The sequence below is a fragment of the Schistocerca serialis genome, chromosome 12 (genome assembly GCF_023864345.2).
Source record: "Schistocerca serialis cubense isolate TAMUIC-IGC-003099 chromosome 12, iqSchSeri2.2, whole genome shotgun sequence".
In the NCBI taxonomy this organism is placed as follows: domain Eukaryota; kingdom Metazoa; phylum Arthropoda; class Insecta; order Orthoptera; family Acrididae; genus Schistocerca; species Schistocerca serialis.
Window position 1 is genome coordinate 6,415,889 of NC_064649.1, and position 22,648 is coordinate 6,438,536.

Below are 22,648 nucleotides of genomic sequence, written 5' to 3' on the forward strand. Positions count from 1 at the left end.
AGCGCTGTCGGCAAGCGGGGTGTACTCAGCCTTTCTGAGGCAAATTGAGGAGCTTCTTCATTGGGAAGTAGCGGCTCCGGTCACTTAAATTGCCAACGGCCGGAAGAGCAGTGTGCTGCCACATGCCACTCCATGGCCGCAACCAGTGATGCCTACGGTTGAGGACGACATGGCGGTCGGTCGGTACTGTTGGGCCTTCAAGGCCTGCCCGGACGGAGAGGCCAATGATTTCCTCTATACAGAGCGTGCACAGATGAAATCGTGTCAAAGTTACATCTCTGCTAATGTCTGAGGCTATGCTTGGATCGTGTTCCTTATGGTGAAGGGATGCGCTTGTGGTGCATGCTTTGTTTCATGTACCTCTTCGGGAATACGTAGGAAGAATCTATCGCAACAAGTATATCGGTCGTGGCCCGCCCAAAACCATGGCCTCCCAGGTCCCCCGAATGGAACCGGTTGGATTTTGTGTGTCTGTATGTCTGTGTGGCGTGGGGGGATTGTATTTGACGCCTATTGTGTATTGCAGTCTTGTTGGTAAGGTCGGTGAACTCCAGGATCGCCTTGAGGATGGTCGTTACTGTGTTCGGAACACACCTGGGAGCTTTGGACGTGCACACAAATTGAAGCAGCTGGCTACAACTACTATGGAACAGGAGCTTATGGTCTTCTAAGTAGGGCTAATCGCGATCCAGTGAAAGCTGGGGAATGTCAGGAGCAACAGGGACAGTCAATACACCCGCGCCTTAAGTTCAGCGAAGATGATGTACTATTCACTCAAAAATGTTGTGCATTACAGAATGTGTTCAACGTGGCGACCACCACACTCACTACAGGTATAAAATCTTTGTAGAAAATTCTGGCACAGTCTATCAAGTACACGAACCTGACCAGGCACTGTAAGAATCCTGGGGCAAGAAGTATTTCTTCTTCGGGAACTGGTGTCACGTAGACGCGAGAATTCTGAGATAACACAAAAAAATCAGCAGGCGTCAGATAGCGGAGCGAGGGGGCCATACAGTGCGATATATACGGCGTTGGATAAGAAGGAAACGTCCAATTCTTGGCCTCTTCGCTCATTTTGTCTGAAGCCTTCTGATGTTTTCCTCATTGGGGCGTATCAAAAGCGTCGTACGCTAGACACCAGTCACTTACGAAGAAACACTCCTTGCTCCAGGATACTTGCAGCGTGTACTGAGGTTCGTGTGCTGCTTGCACTAGCTACTTGGCAGAGCGCACCAGAATCTTCTACGATGATGTTACGCCTTTGACTCTGTTTCAAATTGTAATAGTCTCGATCGCAATAAAATGTAATAACAACTCAATGACAACCGGTTTCCGTTTACTAACAACCAATTTTTATACATTTTTTGTTGAAGACCATTTGTAGTATGTTTCCGATGCAATGTTCCTTTCGGTTGAATGACAACACGCATTATTTCAAAAATCTGACATTCTCAGATCTGTTCCGCAGATCTAAAGATGGGTCTTACTTAAACGAAACCGGCTAATCATCTAGTTATTGTTGGATTGGATTGCGATCAATGCTATTAAAATTTGTACTAAATAACACAGATCGCTGTGTTTCCTGTACCTGAGGATGTCAGATTTTCCGGACTTTTCACTCGTTTAAGGTACTTGCAGTCACTTTCCGCTACACGAATAGTGACCAGAGACTCATGAACCAATAACGTACCAGTTTTGACATCTTCATTAAACATAGAGACACTGCCATCGACTTTTTAAAAAAATGAAACTATAGTATTTTTTGCGCCGGAATGGCAGATCTGTGAAACAGTGGAACAACTTTTTCGCAGGAGTGACTAGAAATTAGTTAGTGAAAATACACTGAATATGGGAAGACTGGCGTAAAAATCACGTATCGCTTGCCTCGGAACCGGTGGTTTCCCTGGAGAGTGGAGTAAAGTTTCGAGCGTCGCGCTATTCAAACGGACACAGCAATAGCGTACATTGTACGTATTGTTACTCCGTAATTCATTGTCCGACCCACAAAAACAGTTAAGTCACTGAATTTTTCTCGTACGAATCTTTTACTCCGGCGCAAGAACATAAAAATAGTTTCATTAAAAAAAAGATGCTCCTATGTGGCATATTATTGATTAAAGAAGTTACGAAAAGATGTTTGTCTTTGTTTCATGAGCCCTAAGTCTCCATTCATCTTTGTCAGGCGGAAAGAGCGTTACAAATATTTTTAACGAGACTAAAGTTACTTTTGGTGTTATATGTATATAATTTGCGTATGGGCGCTGTTGGCTCCCGCAGTAATTTTAGACTCGATTTTATAACCTTCCATACGGGCCTTATTCTCTTTTTCATTGGCTTTTATTCTTTCTTCAGTCCACTTGGCAGCTGTTTTTTAACTTCATTCTCTGTTTTCACCTAACCAACAGCTTACGATTTGACTGAAGAAATTCTTCTTTGATAAATGGTATATTCTTTCATTTTCGAATGTATGTCATAAACTTATGAGTGTAAGCATCGCTTTTGGGAGCCTTTGAACATCTCCGCAAAATTTTAATCTACGTTTTACAGGGTCTGGTAGCACGCTTGATAATCTCAGTCTATAGCTGTCCTCTATAATTTTTTTTATTTGTTTTACCGATATAGCTGTCACCATCGCCAAAATTAACAACTGGTTGATTACAAACTGTTTTCATGCGCATGACGGTGACAAAGTAGGCAATTTCTTAGATCGTATAACTTCGGTTTCCGAAAATCATTTCTGCTATCGAATGTGCTCGTTAAATACGGTATCTGTACTCGTGGCGTTATCCTCTTGCCTTAAATATTGCAATTTGGCCGTTTATCAGCGTGTTGTATTCTATTGCTGGGATTGAAAATTTTACCTTTAAATGCGAACATTTTTAGTTAGGCTTTACCGTGACTGTTATTGACATTAAATGAAACAAGTTTACTGCTATCAGTCACCGTTTGATTTATTTCCACTACGCGTTTCAAAGGTTTAAACCTCCATCATCGGGTGGATTTACATTGGTTAGTATGACATTTGTGTGTGTGTGTTGTTACGATTTTTTGGATTGTGGCACTGTCTAGTGGAGAAACAAGACACTATTTCAGAACATGGTTTTGGGTTTTTTCTGACAAAAATTTTATATAAATCTTCTGTCCCTTGAGTTTTTATTATCACTGATGTCTATCAATTATGGTCATCTTCAGCGCCGTGTGTGGTAATGAAATTGTCCGAAAATCTAAACTTTTGTGCCAGATATGCGAATTTTTACAAAATCTTAATAACGCAGTCCTCTCTGGAGACGATCTTAATCGATCGATACTAGTAATGCTGAAAGTCCATGAGACCAAAGACTGACACAGATTTTACTGTTTCCTATACTGAATCGCTGTAACCTTCACTGTGACCACTTCGCAATGTCACGCGGTATATGAGATCGGTAAATCTATTTCCTTTCCAGTAATACTGAACCGAATTTGTTGCTATGCAGTACTAATGGTAGTGCAAAATTCCGGTTGCGAACATATTATCCTGCAAAAAAATAGACAAGCAAATAGGACTGAGAGTTACGTTCTTTTAGTTCTTTCGGTAGTTAGTGATCCTATACTGTGTGTGTATCCATATAAACTAGGCTTGTTAAGCTCTGTTTGGGAGCTTTCACGTCTAAAATTGTAATGAGGTCAACTGTTGTGTAGTGAAAAGTGTTAAGTGACAAATTTCGACTTTAAAGTTTCAGTATGCTAACGGAGATGATAATACATTGTGCCAGAGCGAGCCGTCGAAGGCAAAAAGTATATGGGAACCCTGGGATTGTAGTATATCGAACAAATAATTGAGGACCGTGGGGCGCAAGTGCTACACTCTGATGAGAGGGGTGGGTCCGCAGCTCGTGGTCTAGCGGCTAGCGTTCCTGCCTCTGCATCACGGGGTCTCGTGTTCGGTTCCCGGCCGGGTTGGGGATGCTCTCTGCCCCAGGACTGCGTGTTTGTGTTGTCCTCATCATTTCGTAGTCATCATCATTTGTGACAGTAGCTAGATTGGATTGAGCTAAACATTGGCCTGTGTAAACATTGGGACTTTGTACAGGCGCTGATGACCGCGCAGCTGAGCGCCCCACAAACCAGACATCATCATCATCATCATCATCATCATCATCATCATCATCATCATTGAAGGTTGGCGCAGAAGAGCAAGTCGTGGTTGGTCACATAAGGCCAGTCAGGAGACTGAATGGCGGAAAAAAGAAAAGAAAAAAAGCATCGTAAATTGGATCCTTTTGTTGCCTATGCACCGAGTGAAAATAGAAAAATCAAGCGCACTGTGGTGCTAGTGAAGTTGCATGGTCGTGGTTTCCACGTCATCGATAGCTTTTAAACTCCAAGTCAGGAACAATTAATGGCACTATTGGAACTTGTTGACAGATTAGAACTGTGTGGCGGGACTGAAATTTAGAACCTTGCCAATGCTTTCCAGCTGGTCCAGTCGCGACACACGATTCGCCCTAACATATTCAATTCGCCAATACCTCCCTCTTACTTTGCAGGAAGCTATCTTTTTCCACTGTCATTTTGTGAAGGAAGGAATTTCGTTTGATGAACTAGGAAAAGTTTGGATTGGTCACGGATGAGGCAATATATCAGGCATGACCTAATCTAAAGAACAATCGTGTATTTCGAAATAATGGGCGTACTTAGTATTTGGCAGAACTGGAGGAACGATAACTGTGATGCAGTCATATAGATACATCCTTTATAACTGCCGAATAGGTTTAGCTTGTGGCTATGCGGCACGTTGGGTAGCTAACACGCTGCAACTGGAATGGTATGATGATTGATCCCCTGTCGGTCGTACGATTCTTTCAGCTGTTACAGTGATTCGACAACGTGAAAAATGTCAGGTTGCAACCTGATTCGGAGCACTCGTTAATTTGTATGTAGCCCTGTAAGTAGTTAGGTTAACGAATTCCCTGTGCGAAGGCATACCACCTCCACACGGGCCGTTCCTGGTAAGGCACCGCTGTGTTCGAGCCAACCTTCAAGTTGAGGATCGTTTTATCTTAAATAGTATTATTCTGTTTCACAATTTTGGAAACAATGAAAGCAGCAGAACAGGATAACAAGTACTCAGCAATATTTTGCTCCATTTGAAGTTAGACTGTGGGAATCAATCGTGTTTATAGGTAGGACATATCCTGGAGCATCTAGGAGTAATTAATTTGGTAATGAAGGGAAGTGTGTGAGGGGGTAAAACGTGACACCAAGGCTTCAATGCAGTTTGCAGGTTCAAGTGGATGTTGATTTGTTGATTCCAGTCGTTACGCAGCGATTTAGTTTGCACAGTATAGAGTAATCTGGAGAACTGCATCGAACCAGTCTTTGGACTGAAGACCACAACAACAACACAATATACGGAATATGGGGAAGGAGGATTGTGGTTAAAGTAAGTAGGCGTTTACTTTTTTGCAAAACAATCTATTTTATTCTAAAAAAATATTGTTGCAAAATACATTACAAAACTCTTGATACGTCATCAACATTATAAATATTTATGTACGATAATAACAATAATGTAGTATTATTGCGTATAGATATAAAGTAATGACGCAGAAGAGTGCACGTCAGTGAAGTAAAAGGAGAGAGAGAGAGAGGCGAAGAGTGAAGGAGTGAGAGGAGAGAGAGAATGCGGCGGCGGAGAGCAGGGCGGATGTGTGTGGTGTGTGTGTGTGTGATCGGGTGGTGGTCGTGCCGCAGCCAGGGCGACTGCCGGGGCGTGTCGTGTCAGCCGGCTGCCGCGGCTGGGCGGTCACCCAGCGCGGTCAGCTGACTGCCGGGTCGGTCAGGCTGCGCCGCGGCTCAGCCGTGGTACGGCAGGTGGGCGGGCGCTGGGTGCACCGGCACGGGGACCTGCAACAGGTGCGAGTCCGTCACATGCCGACTCCTGACGACGGGAGCCAGTGTCGAAACAACAGGCCTTCAACACTGTAGCTGGCTGACTGCTGACCGAAGAAACTGGGAAAGGACAAATGTTGGTGCATATGTGTGTGGTACACCTGACATATACAAACAAATACACAGAGACTCATTGAAACAGATATTCAAAGTGGATAAATGTTACCCAGTCGTATTCCCATGTCAGGCTTGTTTGTATACTCGAGCTTACAGTGACATCCTTTGTCGTCATCGTGAGGAGTTACCTGTCGCACTAACAACCTGCGTGGTTCGTACGTATTTGATCGAAATGTCATGGAACTACGTAAGCTACCACCGAGTGTGTCAATGTCAGTGATAGTGGAACGTTAGTATCAGTGCTAATTGTGTTATATAACAGATATCTCGGCTTCTTTCTCTGTGGACTTTGCAGCATCGAGTGCTTATTCCCGTGCACTGTCCCAGTTAAAGCTGATACTCAAAATCCTGATCTCAGTGCCTACTTTCATGACAAAATCACTGTAGATAGAGACTTTTCATGGAAGATAATCGTATGTTTTCTTGTGAGGCCGTGTTCAGCATCGGTAGTTTTTCTGAGAATCGCGATAGTTAATGTGGCGTCAGTGCTCTGGTCGTTCAGAATGCTTCAGAATTTAGCGTTAGTGATTGGGAACTGTTATAAATCCAATGCTGAAATAAGGCAAGTGGCAGGTGATCTTGGCTGCTTGGTGACTCAGGTATACGAATATCAGTTACAGTCTAATAATTTAGGGAATAGTCGTGCTATCTCACACTACAATCGTCCTACAAGTGACTGGAAAAAGTGGACTGCTGTTACTCTTGGAACTGTACAAAAGCATTTGCTTCTAGAGGAAATAAACACAAAGTTTCTGACTTTTTTGTGAATGACACGATGTCAAGTGACAAAGCGAGTAGCAACGAGTGTCTCTCTGAAGCGCTGAGCTGTAAAAATGGAGCCGCGCGTGATTAGTACAGCGGTCTAAGGCGCTGCAGTCATGGACTGTGCGGCTGGTTCCGGTGGAGGTTCGAGTCCTCCCTCGGCCATGGGTGTCTGTGTGTGTGTTTGTCCGTAGGATAATTTAGGTTAAGTGGTGTGTAAGGTTAGGGACTGATGACCTTAGCAGTTAAGTCCCATAAGATTTCACACACATTTGAACATTTTTTTGGCAGGCTGGAGTGGCCGAGCGGTTGTAGGCGCTGCAGTCTGGAACCGCGCGACCGCTGTGGTCGCAGGTTCGAATCCTGCCTCGGGCATGGATGTGTGTGATATCTTTAGGTTAGTTAGGTTTAAGTAGTTCTAAGTTGTAGGGGACTGATGACCTTAGAAGGTAAGTCCCATAGTGCTCAGAAGCATTTGAACCATTTAAAAAAAAATCTAGAGGAAAGAAACACGGTGTTTCTCACTACTTTGTGAATGACGCGATGTCAAGTGACAAAGCAACTAGCAACGAGTGTCTGTCTGAAGGGCTGGGCTGTAAGTGGAGCATCTCCAGGTGAGCAGAGGAACACAGTACTGCAGAACTTACGGTAGAAAAGATAGTAGAGCAGACAGAGGGCTTACCTTGACAGGGACGGGGACAGGTCGGTCGACGGGCACGGGAACGGGCCTGTCGACGTGGACGGGGTAGGGCCTGGGCACGGCGACGGGCACGGGGCGGTCGACGGGCACGGGCACCGGGTGGGGGACGGGCCGGTCGACGGGGTAGGGCACGGGCTTCTGGACGGGGTAGGGCACGGGCCGGTCCACGGCCACGGGGTAGGGCTTGGGCACGGGGTAGGGCACGGGCCGGTCGACGGGCACCTTCACGTGCACCGGGTAGGGGCGGTCGACGGGCACGGGCACGGGCACGGGCCGGTCCACGGGGTAGGGCTGCGGCACGTGCACGGGCACCGGCCGGTCCACGGGCACCTTCACCTCAACCGGGTAGGGGCGGTCCACGGGCACCTCCACCTGCGGAAGAAGAAGAAGGCGCGGTGTGAGTCGGGGCTGGCGCTAGCTAGGGCTGCCGGTGCTGCTGCTGTGCGGTACTCACCCTGACGGGCACCGGGTAGGGCACGGGCCTGTCGACGGGCACCTTCACCTCGACGGGGTAGGGCTGCGGCACGTGCACGGGCACCTTGTAGGGCACGGGCACGGGGCGGTCGACGGGCACCTGCACGGGGTAGGGGCGGTCGACGGGCACCTGCACGGGGTAGGGCCGGTCCACGGGGACGGGCACCGGGTGGGGCACGGGCCGGTCCACCGGGTAGGGCACGGGGTGCGGCTGCGGCACGTGCACCACGTGCGGGGCGTGCGCCGGCGCGTAGTGGCCGTAGCCCAGGTCGAAGAGGCCGCGCTTCGCCTGCTTCTTGTCCGCCTCCGGCGCGGGGGCAGCCGCCTTGCTCTCCTCCTCCGCGAGGGCCGACACCAGGAAGAGGGCCAACAGCCCGAAGACCACCTGCGGGCACAAGAGAGCGCGCGCGTCAGCCACGCCGACTCCTTCTCGCAGGCTCCAGCTGACAGCCATAGTTATACTGTTTGTGTACACAGGGTGCTCTAACAGTGATAGTGGCACCACAACCGATTGTATTGAGACAGTGACGCAGTGGTCGAAAATGCACATCTATTGCGTTATGGACACACACGGCGTACACCGCATAACAACAACGAAGCCCATATTGATTGATCAATGTGACAACCGCCAGTCTCAGATGCATGTATTGAAAAGGCAGTTCTTGGAGATTGTACTACTTGTTGTCCGTTCAAGGGCGTGGTTTCAACACGATGGTGCACCAGTCCACTTCGATGAATATGTCCGTCAACACCTGAGCAACACGTATCCTCACTGAAACTTCCTGGCAGATTAAAACTGTGTGCCGGACCGAGACTCGAACTCGGGACCTTTGCCTTTCGCGGGCAAGTGCTCTACCAACTGAGCTACCCAAGCACGACTCACGGCCCGTCCTCAGAGCTTCACTTCTGCCAGCACCTTGCCTCCTACCTTCCAAACTCGCCTTCTGCCAGGAAGTTTCATATCAGCGCACACTCCGCTGCAGAGTGAAAAATCTCATTCTGCGTATCCTCACTGTTGGACAGGAAGGGGAGGCCCTGTCCCGTGGGCAGGGCGATCGCTGTATCTCACATTTCTTGATTTTTTTTTTTTTCCTCTCGGATTACGTCAAGATGTTGGTTTAGGAAACCCGCGTAGAAACATATAAACACCTAGTTGCTAGGGTCTGATCTGCCCGTCTCCTACTACAAGACACACCAGGTATGTTTGAGAGAGTGCGGCCAAACCTGATACGCCGTTGCAGTACGTGCACTGGGACTGGCGATCGTCGCCTTTGAACAGTTACTATGAGCTACGTTGTTGTTATGCGCTGTACGCTGTATATCTGCACAACATAATAAATATGTGTTTCCGACCGTTGGTTTCCTATCTCAGTATAATCGGTTGTGGACAGACTATCACATGTTTCAATTTAATCAAAAGGTTTTGAAACACCCTGAATATAATATAGTTTCAGCAATAGAGTTTGTAAGAATAACATTCAATCTACACAACTTGGCTCGGAGACATTAAATTTTCATGTAACCATTTGTAGGTCACATAGACTCTCACCAAGAAAGGATTTTGCGAAATTAAAGTGGTAATGGGATAAAATTGGTATTTTTCGCCGTAGAACGCCGTACATCACTGGTTTCGCAGCTCTAAAGTCCAGCGGAGACCGTGGGTCTTAGAAATATGAAGTAACATGTTTAGAATGACTCGTTACTTGGTACATAACGGCTCGGAACTGAGTTACTCTGTGCAGAGCGCAACTGTCCACCGTTCCAAATGCGCCACAACAAAGCATTCTTAGTAAAGTCAAGCATTCCTATTACAGGACCGTGTTCGCGTCACTTTTGACAGTAGTATCCCGCAGCTGGCAAAATAGCGTTCTGCCCACAGTGGCTGCATTAAAACCTGTTGTCTGTTGTGTGTGGAACGCAGCTGAATTCAGCTAGCAAGTAATTTCAATGTACCTCTTATAAAAGGAGAGACTGATTGATACAACAAGGCACAACTTGCCCCACTTTGGAACTGAACACGGCTGCAGCTTGTCACGTGAGCAAGCCCAGTTGCTCCGAATGCCGGAACCACGCTGTTAAACGGCAACAGTGAGCCGATGCACGGCGCGTGCCTGGAGTATCTTGGCTACTGCAAGGTCGGAGCGGGCAGATGGTAAAGAAAAACAAACGGCTGAAGAACAATGGACTGTACTGCGGGCTCGTGGCTCTGCCGCTAACCGCTACCCGCTGAATCACACAGTAGGGAGCTGAGCTGTCCAGATGTCAAGGGCGCGCGGCTGGCTGCCGGTCGCTTGTCTTGTTCCCGCCTCCCATTCTTCTGCGCCGCCTGCCGGCCAGATCAGCTACGGCTTGTCAATGAAACGCGCCACTCTGCACTTTCCCGCAGCCTTAAGCGAGCCGCCCGCTGCGCCACGATAAAGACGGACCCGCTGCGACAAGTAGTTGACAGAGCAGCGGGGGAGTGTGGCGAACCGTGTGGCCTTCGTAGGGAATGTGGGGCTGGTGACAAGTGGCGGGCTACCACAAAGGCTGTACAGTTGTTTCTGTCCTGTCTAGCAACTGAAAGGCAGAGCGGTGTATTCTAGCGGCAGCAGACAGAAAAAAAAAAATTCTATCTGACTGAACTGCCGTAAAGGGCGGAAGCTCTGTTCTGTACTTGCTGTTGTTGTTCCTGGTACACAATAAAGAACGGATGCTAAACGTAGCAGGTAGCTTAAAAAAATTATTCTCTTTGCGGATGGCACGTGCGTCACTCGGACAGACATGATCGCAATGCAGCTGTCAAGTTTGTGGCTAAGAATCACGTCCTGGACTGCAGAATGTCTTGGCTGCAACAAAATGTACGCCGTAATGTTTCTGGTGCAGAACTTATCTGAAAGTAACACTTCATTGCCAGAAGATGATGAAATAACCCGTCGAGTCGAACACTTTACAGCTCTCTTGAACTACGACGTCAAGGACCTTGTAGGTAGCAAGTAAATCTGTCATCAGCAAGAAGACTGATTTCAACGGCACGCTGTTTCACCAGGCGCGTTGCCTTCGACTGACATCTCCACCGATTTACCCACACAATTATAGGAGGAGGACCTACAGTTTAGCGTGAATCCTGAACCGTGGAGCAATTCGACATTTTTCACGTAACGACGTAATTGCCGGACGTGAAAGAAGTGGTAAGGGAAACAGAAAAATCCGTCGAGACTATAAGGGTTGCTGCCTCTCTAATAAAGCAATAGTCTCGTCTCTCTGTGACACTGAAACTTTATACCGTGTCTACTTCGTTGTGTTTTACTTTTTCGTTCGAGTGCGTCGTACACTGCCGCATTTTGAGGCCACCCTCTTGTTGAGAAGAGAACATTTGTGCTCGGAAGAGAGCGGCCACCTGCCCATTCGCAGACCTCTTGCTAGCTCTAAATCTGCCATCAGCGTCACTGCACTGGCGCGTGCAGTCTGTGGTTGGTACTATAGAAGACACAGCGGACAACTGCAGAGTGCCCTCCCTTCTTTGTTCGCACTCAGTATCCCTTCTCAGGCCGATCTGGAACTGATCCCACACACTTGAGCAGTATTCTAGTGTTGCTCGCCCAAGTGTTTCCAAAGAAACCTCTGTCGCAGACAAACTCCATTTTTACAGCACCTTAAGAAAGTTGTAGAATCCTCCATTTACTTTACCCACAACTGTGATTACGTGATCTTTCTTCTGAACTTCTCTACGCATTGTTATTTCCAGACATTACTGACTGCAGTTGTAACACGTTATTCGTGTCCTCAAAGATTAGTACAGGTTTTGCGTACCTTAATCTGCAAGATTGATTATCCGTAATACCAAGAACTAATTATGCTTTCCATCGGGCCAATATTATGTCAACCTGTAACTTCATATTACTTCCACTTTTCTACATATGACATGCGTGAGAAGATCGAGATTACTACGAATACTATCTGTTCAGTCATCAATGTACAACGTGAACTGTGCAATGGTCCTATCACACTTCCCCAGGACACGCCAGATATTAATTTTCCGTGTGTAAATAACTCTCCATTCAGCATCACTTGCCAAGACCTGTCCATAAAAAAAAATAATAAAAAAATTAAAAAGTGTTCGAGGCTGTTGCAGTTTCGAGCAGTAGCCAGACTTGACGGTTAGTACCTTAGGTGGCGACTATGTGTTACTGAATCCAACATCCTACGGGTGTAGCCGGCCGCTGTGCCCGAGCGGTTCTAGGCGCTTCAGTCCGGAACCGCACTGCTGCTACGGTCGCAGGTTCGAATCCTGCCTCGGGAGCCGGCCGCGGTGGTCTCGCGGTTAAGGCGCTCAGTCCGGAACCGCGCGACTGCTGCGGTCACAGGTTCGAATCCTGCCTCGGGCATGGATGTGTGTGATGTCCTTAGGTTAGTTAGGTTTAAGTAGTTCTAAGTTCTAGGGGACTGATGACCACAGAAGTTAAGTCCCATAGTGCTCAGAACCATTTGAACCATCGGGTGTTTACAAGCGCCAAGTTAACGCTAACCCGGGTACTTGACAATACTGTGCGTGTTTGTATAGCGCGGTTTGGGTTTCGCACGGGCTACTTTTTCCGGTATGTTCTCTGCTTTCTACGACGCAAGGGGGACATTTCGCTCAGTTCGACCCCGGTAAGTTAATCCCACCTAGGGCTGTTAATTGGCGAGGGAAGGGCGCAGCAATTATCCACGTTCTGTCAACTGCAGACGGGGGGGGGGGGGGGGGGGGGGAGGGGGCGCTGGAACCTTCGGCGGGCCGCTCACCGCCCCGGGAACTGGAGTCGTTTCCCGCGGCCCATTCGCGGACATTCCACGACCGAAGGTCCCCCAGTCTCCCCGCAGCGCGGCAGATCGGCGGCTCAGATAGACGGCTGCTTAACTGGATCGCGCCTTTCCGATCACCGCCGACACGAGCCGCTGCCCACGTCTGTCACGGCTGCGACTCTGTACTCACGTTCCCGGGCTCCGTTATGCGCACACCACACCACGCCACGCCGCACCACACACGTCGCCTTTCACGTTGTTAATTTGGCGACCCATTTCTCAGTACGGGAAAGCAGGATTGAGGTTTTTCCCATTGTAGCTAGAAGCGAGGTTGTCGTCGTTACGTAATCAGTGGGCTATTAGACTTCTGGCTCGACCACGTACAATTAACTCTTCAACAGATATTCAGCAGCCAACCACATTCGTGGCACTGGTAGGCCTGTGACCATTTTGGGTAAAAACTCTGAAGTGGTACAGACACATACAGAAAAGAGGAAGCCGACTGAAGAGCTAGACGTCCTTTCGCGCAGTTAAAAAAGTCGATAACATTCTAAATGACAAAGGTACAAGGAGCTCCAGTACTTTTTGTTTTGAAATCTTTCCAAAAGTGGCACGATAAATTTTAACACTACCTGTAAGGTATCGATACTCTGTATTTTAACGGTCTTAATGTAGGTGAGTATCGTGACGCGATTTGCAACAACGGCCAGCAAAGTAATTGCAGTGATTGCTTCTTGCTCGTTTTTTGTGTTTTCGTTTGCATTTACAAGTAGGTACATACTCCCCAAGACATCATACGGTGCACGGCAGAGGGTACTTGTACTACTGCTAGTCGTTTCCTTCCCTGTCCCACTCACAAATGATGCGGCAGAAGAAAGACTGCCTGTATGCTTCCCTCGTTTATCTTGTCTTCTCGGTCCTCACACGACGCGTGTGATGGCGGTAGTCGGATCGTTCTGCATGCTGTGGCAGACGTCTGTACTACAAACTGCCTCAGCAGTATTTCGCGAAAGGGACGCCGTCTTCCCGACAGGGATTCCCATTTTTGTTCACGGAGGACTTCCGTAATAACCGCGTGTTGATCAAACCTACCGCTAACAAATCTAGCAGAGCACCTCTGAATTCCTTCGGTTTCTTCCTTTAATCCGATCTGATGGCGATCCCAAACACTCGAGCAGTGTTCAAGAATAATTGTCCTTGATAAATCAGCACTTCCATCCTGTACTGGTCGTTCAACTACTGTTTTCAATTAATTTCAACCAACATTTGTTGTTTTGGCTGGCCGAAAGGCCTTTGGTAATCTAGCCTTTTTGTCCATTTTACATTACACTTGTCAAATAGTGTGTTCCACAAAAAGATATTTCGTCAATGCCTGTGCGTTTTGGCTGGCTAAATTGCGGACGATTGCCGGAGGCCAAATGAAACATGAATTGCAACAAAGTTGCCCCAGTTCGCTGCTGACTTTCGTCGAAGCCTTGAAGTCATCCGAAGACAACCGCGTGCTAAAACGACATAAGGTGTGTTTTTCAACTTCTTGCATTTATGTTGGAGCTGCTGCTACATTTGATAACTCAGCACGCAGACATACGATCGTACTGTTTGCCTTTCACGTCGTTTCGGAAGCTGACAGTAATTCAGAGGCGGGTTTCGTTGTGAACTCACATTAATCTGAGACGAAATTTTGCAGAGAAAGTGTCTGGATGAGGTGCGCGGTATTTTAAACCGGAGATGGGGGCAGGGGGAGGGGAGGGGGCGACGGCGAGATATGGAATCCGATCGCCCGTGCGTATATGACTGTATTACCTGCGCCTGGAGAAGGAACCGGTGCACCCCGGCGTAATGCATACCGACTGCGGTGGGCAGGCGATTCCTCAGATCGCTGGAGGGGGTCTGTCTCAGGCACACCCAGAGAGGTGGCAGCAGTGGGCCTGTTTCCGTAGTCGCAGCCTGTTCGCAAACATCGCCCTACTAATACACACACTACCTTTCGGTCGACGGAGTTCAGTATACTTCTGTGGAAATTTATCACGTTAAACATATGCCGTAATTCTGGCGAACGTGTTCCGTACATCTTGAACGGTTCGCAAGAAGCACCACGCAATGAGTGAAACTCTCTCAACTTGTCTCTTTGTACTGCCAACTTCTGCTATATACATCTCAAAGAAACGTAATCTACGTCGATGCTTTTGCTTCTAGAATACAGCGAAGCTGTCCAGAAGCCGTAGATATCGACGAGAAATATCGTAAAAATAACTTTTTTTTTGTATTATTTCCCTTGGAAAAAAGTGGCACACTGCGTGTGTGCTAGATGACTGTTCTGGTCGATGGATAAAGACGCACTGAAGGTCATTCTACTGCTTTCGATCTGTGTCAGGAACTGAAATCAGTTACCAAACTCCGATTGCCGTATTCCTCTGGAAATATCCTAAGTTATAACTGAACCGCGTGCAGACATTTGAGGTGGAGTGTCCACCACGTACGGCCTAGCAGAACTCGCCTTCAGGTGCAGCGAGATATCTTCCAAAACTAAAAGCACTGAGCCAGCAGGCCACCTGAAATTTGGTGTATCGCCAAGCTCAAGTGTCTCAGTTTTACGCATGCGTTAAATTGCTAAAGGAAGTAGTTCTCCAAGAAAAATAAAACACAGGAGAAAAAGTTCAGAATGAGTGAGAGAAAAAAATTCAGGCAATCATTAACTAGAAAACGCGATGATGAAAGAAATAGAAGCTGTGCTCGCACAAGAATGATGAGACAACTTTGTAGATGCCGAGTACGGTACTACAGTCTCGTTGAATTAAATCGTGTGATTAGATTAGGAAATGAAATATTAAATGCAGAAGGCAAGTTTTGCTACTTCAGTAGTAAAGGACGGCAGAAGTAATAAGGATATAAAATGTAGACTGGCAATAGTGGAACAAGCGTTTCTGAAAACAGAGAAATGTATTAATGTGAAATATAAAGTTTACGGTGTCTCTTCAGTAAATATTTGTCCAGATTGTCCGGAAGTGATACCTGAGCAATAAACAGTAAGAACAAGGTCAGAACACGAGTTTTTGAAATGAAACTAATGAAAAGGTGCTGAATAGAACTGGGAAGAGAAAAGCACTGTGGCACAAGAGTGAAACATAGAATGGGTCAATGGGTCAAGTACTGAGGTGCCGGGTAGTAGCTGAATAGACAGTGGGGCTAAGTGCAGAGGGGTAAAAATGATAAAGGGAGACCAAAGCTCGAATACAGTAATAAAATGTGTAGTAGTTATCCAGAGATGAAGAGAGTTGCACAGAATAGATTGTGGAGAGCAGTGCAAAATTCGTCAGACTACAACAGCAAGAAAAACAAGGGGGTTCCTGAAGTGGGATGTCAATATGTCATTTAAAGTACATCGACGCATGCACCACTGGAGGTGGAGCAAATGATGAAGCATTCTGAAGTGCTGGAAATAATTCAGTGCAATCACAGAAAGCATAGCTACAGTAAGGTTTGGTAAGTGGAGGCTGTAGTATAATGGTGTAGTCATAGTTGATGAAGAGAAGATAGAGATTCAAAAGTGTGGTAAAATTAGAGTAGATGAGAAGATTAATGGAAGTCAGAAGACGGTTAAGTAGGAAACTGGTGTTAGGGTTGATGAGGAAGAAAATAAGAGGAAGTTAGAAGTTAAAGGCTATAGTGGTACGGTGTAGTTGAAGTAGTTGATGAAGTGAGTGAAGAAGGTGTAGGTAAGGCGATGGAAGCCAGAAGCTAGGAGTGTAGTGTGTGGTAGTGCGGTATACTCACAGATGTCCTCATGTCTGGAGAGTGAGTGTAGACGGCTGTTTCCCAGACTGTGGGGACTGCTGTGACCAGACAGGGAGCGGCCGCCCGCTTTATACCCCGGGCCGCCACTGGGCGGCCGCGCTTTCGCCGGGGTGTGGCCTGGTGGGGTGGGGCGGGACGGGGCGGGGTGGCAAGGTCAGCCTTGGTGGCGGCGCCGCGCTCCAGCTGGAACTGGAGCTATAGCGGGCTGGAGCGGGTGACGGGTGACGGGACGCGGATCCTGGACACACACGCGCGCGCCCGCCGCCTTATCTCGCCATCCGCCAGCCTCGCCTCGCCGTACCAGCGGAGTCCGCGCTCCGCCCGATTGCCTCGCTGCCGAGTCGGCGACGGAGGGGCTGCGCGGGGCAGTCTAAGCACAAGGGGATCACCTGCTCGTTCACAGCCACATCTATACTCTGCAAATCATTGTTCAGTGCGTGGCAGAGGACACCTCCCATTAGACCAGTGTATGTCCTACTTACCGTGTTCCGCTCATGTGTGGATTGTTGGATGAACGATTGTTTAAAAGCCTCAGTGCGTGCTGCAATGAATATTGTCTTCGCTTTCCGTATCGGAGCATCACGTAGGGGTCTGTAATACACTGAAAAGCCAAAGAAAGTGGTACGCCTGCCTAATATCGTGTAGGTCACCCGGGAGCACGCAGAAGTGCCGTAACACGACGTGGCATGGACTCGACTAATGTCTGTCGTAGTGCTGGAGGGATTTGACACCATAAATCCTGCAGGGCTGTCCATAAATCCGTTAGAGTACGAGGGGGTGGAGATCTCTTCTGAACAGCACGTTGCAAGGGATCTCAGATATGTTCAATAATGTTCATGTCTGGAGAGTCTGGTGGCCAGCGGAAGTGGTTAAACTCAAAAGAATGTTCCTGGAGCCACTCTGTAACAGTTGTGGACGTGTGTGATGTCGCATTGTCCCGCTGGAATTTCCCAAATCCGTCGGAATGTACAATGGACACGAATGGATGGAGGTGATCAGATCGGATGCTTACGTACGTGTCAGAGTCGTGTTTAGACGTATCAGGGGTATCACATCACTCCAACTGCACACGCCCCACACCATTACAAATCCTCCAGCAGCTTGAACAGTCCCCTGCTGACATGTAGTGTACTTAGATTCATGAGGTTGTCTCCATACCCTCAAACGTCCATCCACTCGATACAAGTCGAAAGGAGATTCGTCCGACCAGGCAACATGTTTCCAGTCATCAACAGTCCAATGTCGGTATTGACGGGCGCAAGCGAGGCGTAAAGCTTTGTGTCTTGCAGTCATCGAGAGTATAGGAGTGGGCCTTCGGCTCCGAAAGCCAATATCGATGATGTTTCGTTGAACGCTTCGCACGCTTACACCTGTTGATGGCCCAACATTCAAATCTGCAGCAATTTGCGGGAGGGTTGCACTTATGTCACGTTGACCGATTCTCTTCAGTCGTCGTTGGTCCCGTTCTCGCAGGATCTTTTCCCGGCCGCAACGATGTCGGAGATTTGATGTTTTGGATGATTCCTGATATTCACGGTACATTCGTCAAATGGTCGTACGGGAAAATCCCCACTTCATCGCTACCTCGGAGATTCTGTGTCCCATCGCTCGTGCGCATACTATAACACCACGTTCAAACTCACTTAAATCTTGTTAACCTACCATTGTAGTAGCAGTAAGCGATTTAACAACTGCGCCAGGCCCTTGTTGTTTTACGTAGGCGTTGCCGACCTTAGCGCTGTATTCTGCTTGTATTTGAATACACATGCCTGTACCAATTTCTTTCGTCCTACAGTGTATATTTAATTACATTTTTATCAGTTAAAATTGGGCCTAGACACTAAATGTGTTTTGGCTGTATACGAGTAGTTTGCGTCTACGTTCAAAAGTCTCCCAGATCAGTTGTTCTAGCACATTGCTGACAGTCTCTCATGGATTGAGCGAACCTGTGGCCACCGCAGGCTGCTACCTGCTTTCCCTACGACTGTGACTCTGTGAGCGTTCCGTCATTTGTTGTCAGTGTGTCTCTCTCTCTGTCCGCCTGTTAAGACCCCTTTTTCTCAGAAGCTCGTAGACGTATCAAGCTGAAATTTGTGCCACATATTGAGGTCTATGGGTCCTTGGCGGTGTAATAATAGTAGCTTCTAAGTCAGTGCTACCAAAACATACGGCCGTGTACGTCACATATTTTGATACTCCCAAACATCAAAACTTACAGGGTACTGTCCCTTGACGTAGAATCATGAAATTTGGCCAGAGGAAATGTTTCACAATAAGAATAAGGGGAAAAAAATCAGCAAATTGTTAATTTGTAATTACATCGCGCCAAAAAGTATTTCTTTCGTCATTTGTCATTCTGTTTGAAACTTGACATCAAAACGTTATCGAAAATAGTGGACTCCATGGGTCGATATCTTGCCAGTAACAGTCTCGATAATGGGCAAAAATTGTAGATATTCGCGATTCTCGGAAAGCGTGGGCTGTCTATAGACAGTTTCTACGGAACCTTCAGTGCAGGAGTCCTACGCGCACCTGGCCAATTTTTCGTTTTTTTAAGTCAGCAATTTTACATTTATGAACATTTAACAAAGTAGCCAATCTTTGCATCTCTTTAAAATTTCATCAAGAATTTACTCAATATTTGCACAGGTTTTTTCCCGACAGTTCTTGATTGTAGATAAACTGTTTGACACTTGCTGAGGAACAACTCAGACTTGCTAAGGAACAACTCAGACTTGCTAAGGAACAACTCAGACTTGCTAAGGAACAACTCAGACTTGCTAAGGAACAACTCAGACTTGCTAAGGAACAACTGCCAATTGTTGCAGAGCAACCGACAGCTGCTGCGGAACATCCGACAGTGGTCGTCAAAGGAAATGTAAAGGGCGGGACATGTGAACTGCAACGAAGCCTGTGCGTGAACGCTCCGAGTGCATTCTACAGTTTTCATGCAGTACGGTGTCTGACGAAGGTTGTTGTACGACCGATTAGAGCGGCATTCCGTGTGGTGCGGCGACGTGTCTGCAAGACACGACCCGGAGTACTTACATTCGTGGACGAGTTGATGGACGGTTCGAACTGACATTACTACGGCCACAGTAATGGGTGAGTCCAAAACTGTCATCTCGCGATTCAAAATGGCCGCTGAAGATTAAAATGCCGGTGGTCGTAGACGGAGCACCACAGCGCAAGATGATCGACACATCGCCCTAGTGTCGGAAAAGGAACAGGCTTCTTTACTCCTAGGCAGATCGCTGCAGACGTTGCAACTCCTACCAGCACGCGTGCCTCTGCCACAACTGTTTCGCGGCGACTATATAAGGCTGTTTTGTATCCTCGGAAGCCCGTTATGTGCATCCCACTTCAACCACGCCATCGTCGGGAAAGAGTCTGTTGGTGTAGGGAGTATGTTGCTTGGGGCCAGCAACAGTGGTCCAGAGCGATGTTGTCCGGCGAATCGTGCTTCACTATGACTAGTGATTCTGTCCACCAGTTAGTGTGGGGAGAGACGGAAACACATTACACACGCAGAATGTTTATGAACCTCGTCGGTGTGGCCTACATGTTTTGGTGTGGGCAGGCGATAAGCGCAATGGACGAACACCGCTCCGTATCTTTAGCGATGCACCGCTACAGCATACAGAAGTACTGCACGGACATTATTCTGGATCACGCCAGTCTGTTTAGAGGTGCGGTGGAGAGCGAATTTCTTTTTTTGGATGACAATGGTCGCCCACACAGGACCGCTGAGTTGTCGGACACACTGGAAACTGAAGGTATTGGACGTACGGCGTGACCTGCGTACTCCCCGGGTCTAAATTCCATAGCACATACCTCGGATGCTTTTGGCAGACGTGTTTTTCGACGAACACCCCGTCCCAACCGTCTTGAGAGAGAAATGGGGCAATATGCCCCACTTACTCTTCAGTAGTTCGGTAGCAAGCATGAATAACAGGTGCGCCGGCCGGAGTGGCCTAGCGGTTCTAGGCGCTACGGTCTGGAACCGCGCGACCGCTACTGTCGCAGGTTCGAGTCCTGCCTCGGGCATGGATGTGTGTGATGTCCTTAGGTTAGTTAGGTTTAAGTAGTTCTAAGTTCTGGGGGACTAATGACCTCTGCTGTTAAGTCCCATAGTGCTCAGAGCCATTTGAACCAATAACAGGTGCAAAACGTGCATTGGTAACTAATTTGCCCTGTTCGGTCACTGAGATTCCGATATCGACCTTTATGTTGGGAGTCTGATCTGTGTTAAACATTGAAGGTTTTTTATATGTTAGCCTGCTTTCCCATGTGCTGAAATCAGAAGCATTTTTCGTTTTAATTATACACCTTCTAACAATATCACCACTTGCAAAGTAGGTTAGAAATCAGATTAATAATGTTGCTCACGCAGCATATGTTCGCTTTATCGGGCTACAACAAAGTTATTGACTGTGGATGGCATCGTCAGAATGGAAATAATGAAGTAACTGTAAAAAAGACATTAATTTTGGCACTTACGTTGAATGGATTCCCTCGTAGATTTCGTCGAAGTTGTTATGGCTCATCTTGTTGATTCTAGGGTGATTCCACTTTGACTGCTAGAAGGTCCAGATCTGTATTTTAGCAATATTTGAAGACCTAACAAATGCGTTTTTCAGGAAATTCTTAATGATCAAACAACCCCAGGTCAGAACAATGGTATGGTAGAAATAATTTTTGACTTGGTGTTCACGATCCACATTTCTATTAAACTTCTTGTAAATTCACATTTACTTCTTAATTGTCACATCATCAAGAAATCAGTTTTGTATCAATCTTTATATATTTAATTTCCACTTTAACCAAACACAAGACCTGACTTCTTTTACAAAGCGAAAAAACAAAAATGCCAAGTGAAACAAAGACTGCTCTCTGTGCGCATTCGCGCCAAAACGGTTACAAGTAAGTCAAAGATTATGATTCTCATGGAAATGAATACACACAAAAACCATATCACTGTAATATAGCGATACTTTGGAGTACCTACACATTAATAAAACCAAATGTGAATATTGTCACAAAAATATGTCTGTTACTTGGCAGAAAAGTAGTACGATATTACTGGTACCGAGAACTGGGGTTGGAGTGCCGTAATGGTCACGTAAATAAAGAACCATTACAACCTCTAGTACTGTCTTTAATGTCGTCCATCATTGACTGTGATTATTTCTGTCCAACAATGTCTCTGTTTCTTGGCAATTCTCAAGCAGTATAATTAAAACCCCGTTACTGAAATTGTAAACATTTATTTGTCTCTACGTGTACATGACATTTACCGATTTCCGTCCTGTTCGGATAATCCCTTCGCGGTGCGTCTTTTTTCGTCTTAGAATGTATCTTACATAAAGACGGGGTATATGGGAAATGTAAAAGATTTTCTGAATTACTTTTTCACACTTGACGTTAGAGAAAGCTGTAAATGTCATGTAACTTGACACACCAGAAGGGTCGTGGTGGAGATGGAAATACGAGACCGGTTTTTAAGTTTTACAGGAACAATGAAAGTTGTGTTTTAGGTGCAGATCGTCTAATTGTTCCTCAGATTATTCGCCTTTAAATGTTAGACACTTTTTACATACATTGGAACCAGTAAATACGCTTTTGAAAGTGTTCGAGAGCCTCCACAAGGACATGGACATAGCTCTTGGAGCAATTTTTTTCGTTTGACGCACAGGAACAAGGAGAAGTCGTTAGGCGGTAAATCACGTGAATACTGAGGCGTTAACTCCAAGTTTTCCTCCGTACATAATCATGTGCTGTGTTGCAAGTGGGATTGTCCTGGTGAGAAATGATAGAATGACTTCGGCTGTTTTTCTCGATTTCGTAGCTGACTGCCGGTCTACGGTACAGCCTGTTTCGTATCCTTCAGCGCTAACTGTTGACTCCGCCACAGCAATAGTAGCATGTCCGATGCAACCAAAGAAAGGAGCCACAATTTTCTTGGAAGTGCTTCGCGAAAGAATCAGTTTTGTTGGTTTGAATTCTTCTTGGAAAATTTAAACAGCAGACTGCTGCTTACTTTCCGCCTGGTACGAAGTTTAGTGTCCTGGAGCGATTTTGTACGTGGATTTTCCATTT

At 46.9% G+C, this 22,648-nt stretch overlaps 1 protein-coding gene across 1 annotated transcript; it reads right to left on the reverse strand.

Moving 5' to 3' along the window:
* Window positions 1–5,479: 5,479 nt before the first annotated feature.
* LOC126428192 (uncharacterized) lies at window positions 5,480–16,621 on the reverse strand. Its single transcript, XM_050090109.1, has 4 exons — window positions 16,529–16,621; window positions 7,971–8,375; window positions 7,499–7,888; window positions 5,480–5,892 (listed from the first exon to the last, which is right to left on the reverse strand). The coding sequence occupies exons 1-4, from the start codon at window positions 16,538–16,540 to the stop codon at window positions 5,842–5,844; spliced, it is 858 nt and encodes a 285-aa protein (XP_049946066.1). The 5' UTR covers window positions 16,541–16,621; the 3' UTR covers window positions 5,480–5,841.
* Between the last annotated feature and the right edge of the window lie 6,027 nt (window positions 16,622–22,648).

Excerpts from the sequence above, each read along its gene's own strand:
- LOC126428192 (XM_050090109.1), bottom strand. Across the intron at positions 7,889-7,970 it reads CCTACCCGGTGCCCGTCAGG|GTGGAGGTGCCCGTGGACCG; the intron begins GTGAGTACCGCA and ends CTTCTTCCGCAG. Across the intron at positions 5,893-7,498 it reads CTGTCCCCGTCCCTGTCAAG|GTCCCCGTGCCGGTGCACCC; the intron begins GTAAGCCCTCTG and ends CACCTGTTGCAG.